General features: G+C 43.0%; 1 protein-coding gene across 2 annotated transcripts; it reads right to left on the bottom strand.

Annotated features, from left to right (window-relative positions):
* Positions 1-8,953: 8,953 nt before the first annotated feature.
* mdm4 (MDM4 regulator of p53) lies at positions 8,954-15,637 on the bottom strand. Of its 2 annotated transcripts, none has more exons than XM_062398385.1 (11): positions 15,451-15,637; positions 14,876-14,963; positions 14,692-14,766; positions 14,436-14,569; positions 14,274-14,323; positions 13,752-13,816; positions 12,259-12,355; positions 12,012-12,172; positions 11,641-11,838; positions 11,426-11,494; positions 8,954-11,341 (listed from the first exon to the last, which is right to left on the bottom strand). In XM_062398385.1, the coding sequence occupies exons 2-11, from the start codon at positions 14,945-14,947 to the stop codon at positions 10,772-10,774; spliced, it is 1,491 nt and encodes a 496-aa protein (XP_062254369.1). In that variant the 5' UTR covers positions 14,948-14,963; positions 15,451-15,637; the 3' UTR covers positions 8,954-10,771. The 2 variants fall into 2 exon arrangements, with proteins under 2 accessions (XP_062254369.1, XP_062254375.1); XM_062398391.1 differs by having other exon boundaries at positions 11,641-11,823.
* Positions 15,638-15,716: the final 79 nt, after the last annotated feature.

Below are 15,716 nucleotides of genomic sequence, written 5' to 3'. Positions count from 1 at the left end.
ATGTCATCATTGTTATACTTTAAAAAATATATATATTTATCATTTATAAATGCTGTGACATTTCAAAAAACTATCATATTAGTGCTTTAATGAATGTAAGTGCACAGTACATCTACATAAACTGCTCCAAAAAAATCAATGGAACACTTAGTCGTCACAGTATAACACCAAGTCAGTTTAATTTCAGGGTTATCATCTGTCTGTTTAGGCACAAGTCACAGTGATTAACCTGATTTGGTGCAAATTAAAGTGAGAACAGGTGCAATGGAGAAGCAAAATCAAGACAACCCCTAGAAAGGGAATGGTGTTCCATGTGATGGCCACAGACAGCTGCACTCTCCTTATCCTTCCTCACTGATTATTCAGAATCAGAATCAGAATCAGAATCAGAATTCTTTTTATTGCCTTGTATATTTTCACATACAGGAAATTGCCTTGGTGTGGTTGGTGCACTTTACAAACAACAATATAAAAACAACAATATAGAGCAATATAAACATCAATATAAAAAACAACAATATCGAAAAAATAATATATACAGTAAATGTGTTGTGTGCGGTTTTAAGGTGCAAAGATTGGTGGTAGTGCCAACTTAAGTGATCTGCTAGTGTCCTTGTCCTTACTGGTAGCATGAGGCTGTACCTGCAGCCCATTCAGGTTGCACTGGTAGTTCAGCTCCTACAGGATGGCACATCACTACGTTCAGTAACAAGAAGGTTTGCTGTGTCTCCAGCACAGTGTCAAGAGCATGGAGAAGATACCAGGAGACTGGCCATTACACAAGGAGAGCTGGATCGGGTAGTAGAAGTCAAAGCTGCAGCAGGACCGGTGTCTGCTCCTTTGTGCGAGGAGGAACAGGAGGAGCACTGCCAGAGCCCTACAAATGACCTTCAGCAGGCTACACATGTTTCTGACCAAACCGTCAGAAACAGTCTCCATGAGTTTGGCATTGGCCAGAGAACACCAGAATTGGCAGGACTGCCACTGGTGCCCTGTTTTCTTTACAGATGAAAGCGGGTTCATACTGAGCACATGCGACAGGCCTGAGTCTGGAGACTCTGCTGAGGTTATGCTGCCCACAACATCACACAACGTGACTGGTTTGGCAGTGGGTCAGTGATGTATCCTTGGAGGGTCGCACAGTCCTCCATGTCATAGCCAATACCTTGACTGCTGTTAGATACTGGGATGAAATCCTCAGAGCGATTGTCGGACGTTATGCTGGTGCAGTGGTCCCCGGGTTCCTCCTGGTGCAGGACAATGCCCGGCCTCATGTGGCAAGACATTGGTGCCATTTACTGGCCCCTGACCTAAATCCAAATTGAGCACCTTTAGGACATTTTGTATTGATGCATCCGACACCGCCATGTACTGACAGACATGTCACAGACAATCCAGGAGCTCACTGATGCCCTGATCCAGGTCTGTGAGGAGATCCACCAGGACACCATCCAGCAACTAAGGAGTATAACCAGATTTTATCAGGAGTGTTTAAACAGGAACACAGAGGCCATACAAACCACCGAGTCACATTATGAGTTGCAATGACGAAATTCATACAAGTTGAATCCGCCTGTTATCAACTTTTCACTTTTTAAACCCAGAGTATCACAGGGCCACCATACAGTACAGAGCCAAACAACCAATCACTCTCACATTCACACCTATGGTTTATTTGGAGTCTCCAATATGCATATCTGGACTATGGGCTGGACATGCCAGCCGGACTACCGAGAGAAAACCAACACAAACACTAGGAAATTATGCAACCTCAAAAGGAGCTATGTTTATTATTTACAATAAAAAGTCACTGCAAAATAAACTTAGATTTTCCAATCACACATTCATACACTACCAGCAAAACCACCAGGCACCATTAGGATTTCCGTATCTTGCCACTTCCGAATGCAGACTGAAGAAGACTGGGAATTGAACCACCCAACTGGTAAGTTTAACTCCTGAGCCACAGCCTCCCATATTACATTAGATCACATTTTATAATTTGCTATTCTTTAATAACAGTAGCCTGTATTATCTGTTTTATTTCTCTGTATAATTTTAAACAAAAAAATCTAATTTGTGATTTAAAATGTAAATTATGTAATGGCTGCAGGCGGCAGACTTCCAGCTCTGGGACTGGGTGACAGGCGGTGGTTTGGCCAGCGGGTCGTGGTCGGGTTTGGGGTTGAGGCGGAGTGGTAGCTTGGCGCAGGGCTGACAGGTTAGTCCGTGATGGATAGTCACTGATGGTGGAGCGAGTACAAAGACGCCTGTGTTGGACTCAGGGGTGAAGCAGGGAGGAGGGGTGGGGTCTGCAGTGTGTCAGAGTCACTCATAACCCTCTGTCATCTTAACCCATTGTCAGCAGAACTGGAGATCGCGTGTGTGTGTTTCTGTGTGTGTCTTGTCGCAATGTCGGCCGCACACTTGTGTCTCGTTTGAGGAGCAAGTCCCCTCTCAGCATTTCTGAAGTGAACACTTGAGATGCAGTAAAGCAGGGAGGAGTGTGGGTGTTTACTCACTGTGTGCAAATACTCTACAGACCTCAAACCAGTGAAGGAGTCATGATAACAAAATACATATCAGATCAAACATTCACCATTACAAGTGGCAACTGAGATAACACCGGGATTTCATTTGTCTTTTTAAAAACTGGTATGTCTATGTTTTCACTGTTTGTACCTGATCACCCACAATTTTTTTCTTCAACTATAATCTTACTTGACTTTATTATAAAGCCAATGTAAATAGCTTACTGGAATAAACAGTAATAAACCTTCTTTATGAGAAATTATATTTGTTATGTTTGAAAACATAGAAGCCAAGTTGGTTACACTGAAGAACATGTCTGTACATAACATACACTGTGTATGTGTGCACAAGGGTTTATGGGCCCCATTTGTGCGTGTTCATGACTATGCGCGCCTGTGTGTGTGTATGTCAGTGTCTGTGTGTGTGGGCTGTGCGTAGCGGGGTTTGCCCTGTCACTGCAACACTGTTGCACTTCTTGTCATTGACAAGCAGCAGCACATTGTGGGACAGCTGAGCGGGAGGGAGGAGGAGGAGGAGGGAGAGAGGGATCAGGCCTCTTCACCCCAGGTTAGCCTCAAAACCATCACTGACCTGGAGAACTGACATCCGAGCGCACACTGGAGATCTCAGAGATGTAACAGGAGAAAAACACAACAACAGTGAAGGAGAAGATTAAATGTGGATAAACCAGGACCTCAGTCCAGTCAGTTACATTGTAGGATACAATAACCACAAAGTCAGAATCATTCATGTGTTGTGATGCTGTGATGTACAGGTCGTCTATTTTCTTAGTGACTACTTCATTTGGGAAAACTTATAGGGGAAATATAGACCGTGCTTTGGGACAATTATTTTAGTTTGTTAAATCATGTTGACATTTTTTTGAGGAATCCGAATAATAAAAAATGGTATCCTTAGAAAATATATTCTTTGTTTATCACTGTTTGAATAGTAGGATTTACTCCAGATTATCTGGTGATTGTTTAGAATTCATTTACAGACATACACTGGCTACATTTCCCCAACAATCACTACCAAACCATTGTGATAATGCAGCTGACGATGGGCGAGAGGCGGGTTGCACTCTGGACTGGTCGCCCACACCGACGCAGGGAGAACACACAAACTCCACACTGAACCAGGATTCAAACCCAGAACCTTGTTTACTGTATACATACACATTTAACGCTTATCATTTATGGGTCACGGGTGGGGTTGAATAATTCATTTCTACAGTTGGTAAACAAACCTTAAGTTGTTCACCACCCAATTACTTATTTTATACAACATGTAGGGTACTAAGGGTGTTTGTAGTAGATATGAAGATGAGATTTTAGATAATAAACATAAAAGAAAATAGAAGAGAATATAAAATGTAGTAAATGAAAAACACGTGTCTGCATTACTTAACCGTCTTAACTCTGGACTCGTGCCACGACATCATGAACAAGATGAAGTACCTTTGGCAGAGGACACAGTCGCCATAGTGACAGCAACAGATGCCAGAGTGTGACGCTTCAGAGCCTTTTCATTCTGTCACCATGATAACTGCACGTCGATTACTGACAACTGATATCAGTTTGTCAAACAGCAGAAAGCAGAAAGTCTCTCTCGGAGATTATGGTGATTTATAACGACTATAATATTAATGGTGTAAGATGACTAAGCAGTGAACTCCTCCCAGATGATCATCAAATCAATTACCTGTCTGCTGTGGATCAAATGAATGGGAGCAGTCCGAGCTGAATACTACACAACTGTGAGCCCCTCCCCAACTATTTCTGTTGAGTAATGAACCTTGCATAAGCTGCAGTACTGTACCATTTGACTGATGTCTAAAGGTGATGTGACACTATTACTGTCCCGGCTAAACATCGGGAGAATACGCTAATTCATTCCAGTTCAGAGCGAAGCGCCCCACCTGTGTTTCCACGGGGCTCTGGAGGCCTGGAGAAAGATTTCAAAGTCAGGGGGGCAACAGTAGTTCTGTAGCCCAGCCATGCTGCTGCTCAGTGGGGCTTTTATCGCAGCGTAATCCCCTACAACAAACAGAATGGCCGGCATGTGCATACGCAGCTGTCGCAGTCTTAGTGCAAGTGGTGTCATGTTAAATCGCAGGAATGGACTGAGCCCCTGAGCCATCCGCCGCCCTTCCCTTCGCTGGCATCCCACTCACTGTGGGGCTCCAGCACACGCAGACAAACACACATACACACTTACACTTACGTACACAACCCACTTCCCACTAACATACTCTGGAGCACATGGCAGCACTAAAGCGTCCACTGTAATCTGTGTCCCACACAAACAGTCAGATTATTTACATGACCCACTGTATGTTCCAGTGATGCCACAGTTGTATCATAACTCAATAGAGGCATCAGAGACAGAAATCTCAGGAGAGCAGATATACCTTCATCAAGGCCCAGCCGTCCCCTTATGATACCAGATTTACATTCACTAGGTCCAGACTCTTAATTGGATCTGATTTAATGATTACAGCCACTCAGGAGGTTATGTTTTCGTCTGCGTTTGTTTGTTTGTCAGCTGGATTACATAAAAAATGGTTAACTGATTTACATTAAATCTAGTGGAAGGTTTGGGCATGACCCAAGTAAGAACCCATTAAAGGGATGTTCACCCAAAAATTCACTCATGATCTACTCACCTGCAACCGTGTTCGTGGATCACAGAGGACACTTAGGCTAAAAACATGATGTAAATGAGGATTTGGCTGCCACAATTTTTACCCCTGTGAATCCTAAAGTGTTGTGTGGACTCAAACACTTCATCCACCCGTCATTCGGCAGTGTTGTGCCAGTTCACACTCAAAATGAACCAGTACAAAGTTCAGTTCATCCAGATGAAAAAGAAATAGTTCACGTAGAACTACATAGAAATGTATGTAGTTATTAATCGATGGTGTCGGATCATGAATCCGGTTCGCTCAGGTCATTCTAACACTGAGTTCTGACTGTATCACGTGTTGTAGTGAACACAAAATATTGACGAGTCATTGTTCATTATGTTTAAGAGCGAATCAAACAAACACAAGTTACTTCAAGTACTGATCAGGTCCAGATAACTAGTGATGAGTGTTTATTAGTTCCAGTGAGAGCAGGTCCGAGTGGAGGAGGACACAGAAACTCCAGCTCGGTACAAACCAACTGCAGCTTCTGCTCTGATCACTGAGCAGCTGTGACCAGAGGAACTCTGTGTTTTCAGTGTTTCCATTGTTCTTCACCAGGGTCACTTACCGGCTGCTTCACGTGAACGAGCTCTGATCTCACTGCGTGTGTCGCTCTGAGCGACTGAGTGGGGGCGGGGCCCTGGGGCCTGGGTGTGTACCCGCTCCTGGTATTTCACATGATGGCCTGATACGGTGATGATTTAAAAAAATGGTGACTCCAGCGGGATTGATCGTTGATTACGTTCACGTTCATCATATGTAAACTGATTAGTTCAGTTAAATGGTAACAAAAATATGAATGCCGTTCAAAGAACCGTTCATACACAACACATGTCATCGGCATAGTGGTTAGTAGATGAGTGAATTTTCCTTTTTCGGTGAACCATCTTTAACTGTCAGTAGAGATTTGAATCAGGGAAGATTAAGGAATTAGAATTATTATTATTAACATAGCGAAATAAAGCTCACTGCTCTGTGTGTCCTGCACCAGATGGGTTAAATGCAGAGGATCAATTTACCTACCATTGCATAAGTGTGTTGTGCATGTCTGTGCATGTGTTTGGCATAAATAAACGTATCTTAATCTTAATCATATGATCTTACAGACAATAATTCAAGGATTTTAATTAGAAAAAAAAAACAGTAGGTTAGCAGGACTGAGTTCTATGAGTGTCTGCAACTTGGTGTAGATCTGAATGAGAGTTGCAACACGTCATTCAAGTTCCCTGTAACATCATTGAGTTACTTGACCTGTCTCTCACTTTTGGTAAGCTCAGGCTTGAGACATATAATAAACAAATGCAGATGAAAACATCCATCAATGTGACTCTGCCAGTCTAACCTCCGTTCATCAGAAAGCTATCCGACAGGGGAAAGACAGACCCTCATAAAATCATCAAATTTCAATTTGTGGTCAACTTACACCTTGACGTTGCCCATGTGTAAACCACAATCAGCTCATGAGGGACTTGGCTGAATTCTGTCTGGGGCCATTAATGTGTGAACGCAGGCCGAGTGATGTTGTGAGGTCTAATTGGATCACCATGTGAAAACTACACCCTGATTCCAGTCTGTCCAGCTTTTCAATGTCATATCTGGCTTCCTGCTGTGCTTACAAGGAACAACAAGCTTAAGTGTCACATCTCGATCCCTCTCGGCTAGTCCTACTCTTACTTTGAAATCCGCCCCCATCTTTATGACTCTTTCCATATACTATCTTTGTTTTTCTCTGGCTCCACTGACCTTCTCCCATGTCAGCAGTGGGACAAATTTAGCAGACTGGTTTCTTGAACGACCAAATAGTTGGACACAACAGCAGGAATGATGTGTATGTGCGTCTGCATGGAGGTGAGAAAAGACAGGTCCAGGTCAGGAAGATACAGTTACAGATACCGAGACACATAAGTTGAAGAAAGCAAGAGAGGGGAAACAGGCCGAGGCTCGCCGTCCTGGAGGAATCTAGACGAAGGACAAAGGATGAGAGGGACACAGAAATATAACGTGAATAAAGATGCTTCACAGAACTGATGGAAGGCAGTGGGCGCAATAAAGTGGTGACAAATATGGGAGCAATGCTCAGTAAAGAGCCTCCATCCTAACTATTTTCCCTCCAGGAAGTATTGCATACACCATGAGGGATGAAGGGAGAATGTGTTAAGTTATTCTGGGATGTTGGGATGGAGGAACGGTCGCCATGGAAACATGGAGATCCCCCCCGAACCACTCCCTGAGCGGTGCCATTCGACAGTTGCCAAGCTCGGGCTGCCATGTTGCCAGGGGTGTTGTGCCATTCTTCCTCTCTACACCCGGTGACATGCCAGACGCCACTGACAAAGCTAGTGTGCCATTCTCGAATTAGACGCAGCAGGAGGAAACGTTTTGATATGACCGTTAGGAACGTTCAGAGCTGTGGTGTCACTGGGAGGACATGACTGACCTTCCTCCCTGGTATGTGGTGGAAACTACAATACATTTAACTACATTCCTAACCCAAGAGTGGAAATTAAAAAAAAACTTCGCTGCGAGTATTTAAATGTCTACCAATGTCAACCAGCTGATGTGATTTATTTCACAGGTGGAGCTTCTCTAATGTGAGAGTTTGCTGCTTTTCTTTCTTTGTCATCAAAGTGAGAATTTTAGAGATTTGGACGACAGGTTGGACAAAACAAGCAGTCTTCAGTTGTGGCATTTACTTTTGAAAATAGACACGAGATGCAGCCCTGCATGAAATCAAAGGCTATTAAGGAAACTATCTACATATAATAATATACCAGTCTGGATTAGAACATTTTTATGTAATGCTTAAAGTTCAGTTTCTTGATAAAACTCAAGTACTTTTATTAAACATTTTCAATGCAGAGCTTTAACCAGAATGTGAATATTTTTTATGTGATAATGAAACTTTTACTTGAGGCACCAGTAAAGCTGCTGCCTCAAATAAAGTTTTTTTTTCAATTTGAATAAAGTACTCTGATTGATGGAAATGAAATTACGCACATTGGGTGTTTTGGAAACTCTCAATGAGGTGTCAGATGGTGGAGGGGACTTTCTACATTCAGGTAACATCCTCTAATAATCAATCAAATATATTTTGTATAGCCCATATTCAGAAATCTTAACAAGGTGTGACATCCTGTGCCCTCAACAAGAGTAAGGAAAAGCGTAGAGACCTCAGAGAGAGCCACATGTGAGGGATCTCTCTCCCAGGACAGACAGAAGTGAAAAAAGATTCAGCATGAAGCTGAACAGTTCAACAAAATAACAATATTTCTAACACTGATAAGAAGAGAGAGTTTTTAACATAATGTAAATATGTGTAAAAGTATTTTTAGATAAGAAAATGTCTGATAGAGATTAAGGGGGGGAAGAAATGACAATTGAAATGGAGGAGTTACAGCCATATGGTCGGTATCTCAGTGGGGGTAAAACTTTTTACTCTCAGTATGATATTTACTAAAGGTCAATATGTCTCTTCACCTCTCAATAAGTGGACAAAAAGGCAGCAGACACAAACAAGCAGCACTAGAACTGTGAAGAAGCAGAGGAGTCACAGGTGCTGAGGCCCTGTCAAGACAGAGAGGACACATGACAGCTGGCCTGTCATACAATGACTTATTCTTCAACCAGAACAAACACACACACACACACACAAACTGAATTCACCAGAGGGCACTGGACGTCAACTGTCCCTCTGTAGAGAAAGTGACCCAAATGAAACAATTAAGTCCAAACTACTTCTTGCTTTACAAAACAAGCGATTTTATTCCATGACCAGTAAAAAAACAAACAAAACAAAAAAGAACTATATTAGCTGTCCCATGACTAAGCACATTTAGTCTCAATGTCAATATTTGCAATAACATTGTCATTATCATTCTGGTTCAGAACTACTGGTATAATTCACACTAAGTCATTATTATTAGTTCTTTATCTAATAAGCCTGGTTCTCAGGGCGCACAATGATGAGAAATAACAACAAGGCTACTTCAATTTTCTATAGCTTTTATATAGTCGATATAGCTGTCACACCAGCTCAATGCCGGTGCTGGTTACGACAGGAGGCATGCTCTATATATGCATTACATCTTTCTGCTGGTAATATAAAGCTTTGGTGTGCACCCTATACAATATTGAGTCTTCTCCCCACCTGCTGGCAGAAAGATTAACTACAAGTAGAGAGCAGAACAAAGATGGATGGTATTTCCTCTGTCAGGTGGTGCAGAGAGTTTAATGTCTCTTGACATCTTACTTGTGAAAGCTGAAGAGCATATAAGATCACACGTGCACCCAAAGTAAATGGCATCTACTATTTCAAATAATGCAAATCCATTAAAATAAAATCTATTATATACAAATTATAGTTCAAAGTTATTGGCAGTGTAACGCTTAAATCAAACCCTCATGCTCCTCTAATAAGTGCTGCACAGTTAATTCCACACAGGGTACATTTGGTAACTTTCCTTATGGACTCACATCAGAACTGTGTAACGAGTGCAGCACTTTTCTGCTTCATTATTTGTAGCAATCTAAACAAAACAGGATCATAAATAAATTAAATACAAAATATACAGAAATCATTCATTTTAAGCTCAGGAAAGGGGCAGTTAAGTATCTGACTGATACCATTTAGACATTTACCGACAATTATATGACATTAATTACTGCAGGTACAACTGTCATTAGAGGCTTGGCAATTTTACACCTTGAATACATATTTACCATTAAATTAATACCCTATGAGAAAACCACTGTTAATACTTCAGCTGTGCATTCTCAACCAGGTTAAATTCAATTATGCAGAAACAGGACTTAAACAATCACATTTGTATTTTACATGACATTCATTTTTTCTTTAGAATGTATTTTTAAAAAAAGCAGTTTCAGAATATTTCCAAGGAGATGCAACTGTTGAAAATTAAATCATGTTTTGTATTTCGATTTGCCAGATTGATGTAACATCAGTCTCATCCTCATAACTCAAATCTCAGCATGAGAATATCTACAAAGAAAAGCCATGAGAATTTTTTAAGTAAAAAAATTCCATTTCTACATACCTGTTGAGCTTTGTCCAGGTGATTATTGAAGTGAATCTATGGAGAAACTAACAGAAAGAGGGCAAGCAGTACTAGTTTTTAAAATGGCACCATTCAAGGAATGCAATGAGAACATTTCACATAGTTAAGCCTTCATGACGTAAACGAATGATTTACACAACCTGTGCATTTCTGTGATCTAATAAATAAATAAATATTTCTGCCTTTGCATGTCCCTTATTTAAATATGTCACCAAAACAAGGATTTGGTGTGAAAAACTCTGACGTGAAAGATTTCATTTAACAATACTTCAGAGGCACCATGGCGCGAAATAAACCATACAGCCAAGAACAAGCTCCACCAAGTGCTATCTATGTGTATATCTGTGTAGGCCTAAGGTGCACATTCCTTGTGTGTCTAAAAGAAGTTTGTGAGTGCATGCACCTGTATGGTCAGATGTGTTTGAAAATGTGTGATGAAATTTTTCTGTTTAACGTGTGTGTGTGTGTGTGTGTTTTAGAGGATGAATATCTTAATAACTTTTTGAATGTTCTGCCCACACCCGGGACAAGGAGCCTGGAACTTATGCAGCCTCCTTGCACACGGGAAGCAGGTTAGCAGGTGAGCCGTACGTCCGTGAATAATATTTCCATTGCGTGGTCGCACTCGACAGAGCTTGCATGGCTCCAACAGTGCTTCAGGCCTGACCTCCTCCACCTCCATGCCCAGGTTTTCCTGGCTCTCCCCTCCTGACAGCATCTCATCCTTGTGGAAGCCAGAAGGCAGAGGCCCCTTGCCTTTCCCCATAACCATAGTGGGCAGTGGCCGATCCACCGTGGAGTGAGAGGGCAGAATGACGGGGTCAGACACTGTCCTGCTGCAGTCAGGGACATCAATGCCTGTGTCGCTGTCATCATCATCATCGTGGGTGGTGAGGGAGCTGCATGCTGGGATGTCGGGGACAGAGAGGGAATGGGCAAGTCGAGGGACATCTTTGTACCAGTTCTTACGCAGGGCCCAGCAGCGAACACAGTACCTCTGTAGAGGTGTGTTGTACTTCCTGCACTCAGAGCACTGCCAAGCATCCTGAAGGAAAACATGTAGATACAAAGTCACGCATTGGCAACGCTTTCATCTTTAATTAGAGCTGTGAAGTGAGGCAACACAAACCTGGGTGGAAATCTCTGTGTCTGTGTCATCACTCAGACACTGGGAGTCTTCATCTGGCTCCTCCTGCATCTAAACAAATACACAGGATATCTGACTCTATGATCCTCAGTCCGAATGTTCTAAACATTTACTTCTCGAAACGGAAAAGCATTGAAGAATATCCTACTGAAAAGTCTGTTTCTTTACTTATTGTTACAAGCATGCATGAAACCAACCTCTCCATCCCCCTTCTCCTCTTTCCCTCCTCCATCATCATCCTCGGGTGGGGCCTCCCCTTCTCCTCCGCTCCCTTCCTCCAGCACAGCCTCTTTCATCTCCACGCTCACCTGTTCACTTCCGCCCTCGGTCAGGAACCAGAGGTCGTCTGTGGTGTCCGACACGATGGCTGTGTCTTCCTCCTGTGCAGGAGACAGCTGACACATCAGTCAGACCACAACCGTTATTTTCTGGCTTAAACCATTTTCCAACAAGAAATCATCTGTGTTTTTTAGGTTAAATACTCCCAAATGAACCCCGACTCAGATTCTGTTCATGTGAAAATATTGAAATGTTTAAAAATGTTCTAACAATATATGAAGTTTCTTACTTGGTTTGTGTGGATGTCAGTGGAGCCATTGCTCCTACGGCTGTAGTTACTACGAAGATTACCAAGAAACCACCAGGGCAGGCCAGAGAGATCCCAGTCGTCCAGAGTAACATCCAGTTTTGGGCGTTTGCAGGCTGAACGTGGCAAGCCTTCAAGGGAGTCTGAGGAGGTTTGCAAACAGTTAAATTCAGCTTTTGAATAGGTTCAGTCCTGATGATATTTTTGAGCCTGTAACGCCTTTCTTTACCATCGTCTGGCTCGCGCGGTCGTCTCTGGGAGGGGGTCGGCAAGAGAGACAGATCACGGCAAGCCTCTAGTCCTGCCTTAACCACACCTCCACAAATCTGCAGAGGAAGGAGATGAAGGACAAACAATTACAACACAGAGCCATGATTGGGTACTTGGGAGGACTCACAGCTCCTTCTCAAGATGCCCTCAGGGAATGGGGTGGTGGTTGAAGGAGTAAGGGGCTGGGTAATTAGGGTACAGGGCAGTGGGGAGGGAGATAGCAACTAATTAAGGCCACCAGTATTAAGGCTTAAAAAGGTAGAGAAAGCAAAGAAAGGAAAGCCTGTGAAATAATTGATCAAACTTTAAAAAATGTAGTATGTAAAAGCTCGGAGCAACTAAGGACTTCTTCTAGGATATGATGACAAGAAAATATCAAGAACTATTAAATTATCTTACAAATGGTCTTAAGTGGGAGGTTTTCACACAAGAAAGGAAACTGATGCAAAAAGAAATTAAGAGAAAATCTGATTAGAGATGTTTCAATAGCAATACAAGAATCCGAAATGCTTGCTAAAAAAAATAGAACAGGCATCGACCTGCATGTAAATCTTAGTACCAATCTGAGTCTTCAAGGTTTCACCCGAAAAAAAATGAAATTTACTTCAACCACTGGCAAGTAAGGTTTGAAATCATCACTTCCATACAGTGCTAGTAGCATACAGCTTTTAAATTTGTTTTATTGTTGTTGTTTTTCGGTACTCTATCTGCAGATACACTAAGTCCGGGTATCAGAATAGGTATCAGAAAGAGAAAATTGTATTGGAACATCTCTACATCTGATATCTACCTGATGGGTAATCAAATCCATCAAATTCAATGGGTACTTTTGAAAAATATAAGTGTGATCACAGCTGAAAATGTACAGCTCCCTGACAGTTAAGTGCTACGTGGTGGATTTTGGAGGGAATCGGAAAGAAGGGTGTGGGAACACATGGACGGGTGGAGAGGTTTAGGTTTGCCACAGGGCCTTTTGCTGATCGGAAGCTGTGATCCTCCAGTTCGGTGCAGAGAAGAGAACTCTGAGACAAACAGAGACATTGACTCTGTCCCCCATCCACTGGGTGGAGCTGGTGGGTCGCAAGTGACTGCAGGAAAAACCCCACCAGACCAGGCCAAGGATGGGGTTGTACAGAGACGGTGCCACTCTGTACAAATGGACACCAACGAAGACAGCAGCCCCTTGCACCCCCCACTCCTCAGTACACACAAGCAGACAGGAGCTGACTTTATTCTCTCAAGACAAACTCTTAGTGAACTGGTGTTACACCAAAGCACTATAGGGTCAGTACATGTTGTTTTTTATGTCAGAAAAACAATGAGATTTGCACAAGTTTGCTTCTCACTGATGCTGCAGAACCTGTCCTTTGGTATAAACAAACTGTTGTGTGTAGTGAGGTGAGAGAGGCAGCTGGGGTCTCTGTTTCTTCTGACACCATGCTTCGGTTTTACCTGACCGCGATCTTCCACTCCGCCCTCTACACACTCACGGCCCACAGAAAGATTCTCTGCAGCGTCTGCATTTCAGATAAGACACAGTAACAGAAAAAGGACAACCCCACCCTTTAATAATAGCATGACACTCTCTCATTCAGGCCTTGTGGCTGGAACATGGTGTGATTCTGGCCTAGAGCAGAATCCCCTCTTCAGATGTGGACTGTCACAAACATTCTCAATGTATGCAAAAGAATAAAGGATGACGTTTGACAATACAAACGGAAAACAGCAGTACGTTAATCACTATATTCCCAGGACTCTTCCTTTAAAAACATACCATGGTAACGTTGGAAATGAAATTGCTGAATTTATCGGTGGAAAAGAGGAGAATGTCAGTTGAATTTCAAGTCACCAGAAATGTGCAATGTACAGTAAAAAAAATTCACATACTGAGTAATCTTGGATGATTCCCCATGCAAAGAACAAAACAATTCCAGATAAAGAATAAATAAAAAATTGAAAGTCACCATCACTTACCAGAAGAACCAAGCACTACCAAGTATTTCTTGAGCATTTCATACACCGGGCTGTAAAAAGACGATATGAGTTTAGATTGGATTGTATTATTTTAGATGGATAAAGAAATACTGAAAATGAGCAAATGCATTTATTGGGGTGTGTGTGTGGGTGTGTGTGTACCTCGGGTTTTTCACAGAGAAGCTGTCCACCTCCAGCAGCTCTCCCAGCGGGTCATCCTGGCAGTGGACTATGTGCTGCCTCTGTTTGTCGTACAGTTGCCTCCCCATGATGTACTGACCCAGGTAGTGCATCACCTACATGAAACACTGGGTATCAGACGTCACAAGACACTAACACAACCCCAGTGGGAAGGTTCCCTAACTCTTGAGGTGACCTGCATGTAAAAGGCTACAGGACATTTCAGCCGGCAGCTCACCTCTTTGAGAGTGAAGACTTCCTCCTGGGCTCCGGCAACACGCAGAATCTGCAGGAGAGGAGCCTTTGGTTGCACCTGAGGAGAATATTAAACATCACCACTGTTAAATGTGTATCAAATCAACATTATAGGTGTAATTTCAGGTTATTGAGACGTAGCTGATGTAGTTCTGGATCTCTTGTACCTGATTTCCATCTCCTGGTAAAGTCCTGCATGATGAGCTTGAAGCCGGAAGCTGGGCTGATAGGGAGCTCATAGTAACCGAACTAAGTCTGCACAGAGAAAAGGATGAAATTAGATCAATCGGCCAACTGACTGTTCATCATGATCTCGCTACGGGTTCAGCGTTACGTTGGCCTGTGTTACTCAACACCGATCAACCGGAGCGAACCCTCCCGGTCATGTTAAGTGAGGTCGGCCCACGTTGTTCGAGGCTGCGACAGAGCAAGCTGGCGCACAGCTGCACCATCTCATTACAACACACCACCACAACTTCTGCTTTTCCCCACCGCATCAATGTGCTAACAAAACAAGGCCGGTGCAGCCGAGCTCGCGTGAAAGAGAGACGGGGAAACACACACACAGCCCCGTGCGCACGCCCGGTTCTCAGCTGCTGACGTGGGAATTGGAGCATGTGAGAAACTTTAGCAGCTCTGAGGCAAATCTACATCGGCTACTAGCTAACGTGTAGCTAATGTTAGCTCGGCAAGCTAGCTGCCGCTAATTCCTGAACAATGCGTGGGTTGAAGATGAGCTCACCGCGACGAGTTGACATAACTTCACTGCTGCTACATGGTCCCGCACGCACCGCTGCGTTAACAGCGACCCGACACCATGTTGATACACATTCTGACGATTCAAAGCTAGCTCCGTGTCACTAGCTGGTTAGCTGCTAGCTGGACTACAAATTCAAAAATATGAGTATGGTCACACAAGTTCCGGATGCACAACTGTACAGCATGGCCCAGGAGTGTGTCGCCCCCTACTGTCTGATAGGTGGTACGGTGGATTTTCAAAATACAACA

Source organism: Platichthys flesus, chromosome 2, assembly GCF_949316205.1.
Source record: "Platichthys flesus chromosome 2, fPlaFle2.1, whole genome shotgun sequence".
Classification (NCBI taxonomy): Eukaryota; Metazoa; Chordata; class Actinopteri; order Pleuronectiformes; family Pleuronectidae; genus Platichthys; species Platichthys flesus.
This window is presented reverse-complemented; position numbering and strand designations above follow the sequence as displayed.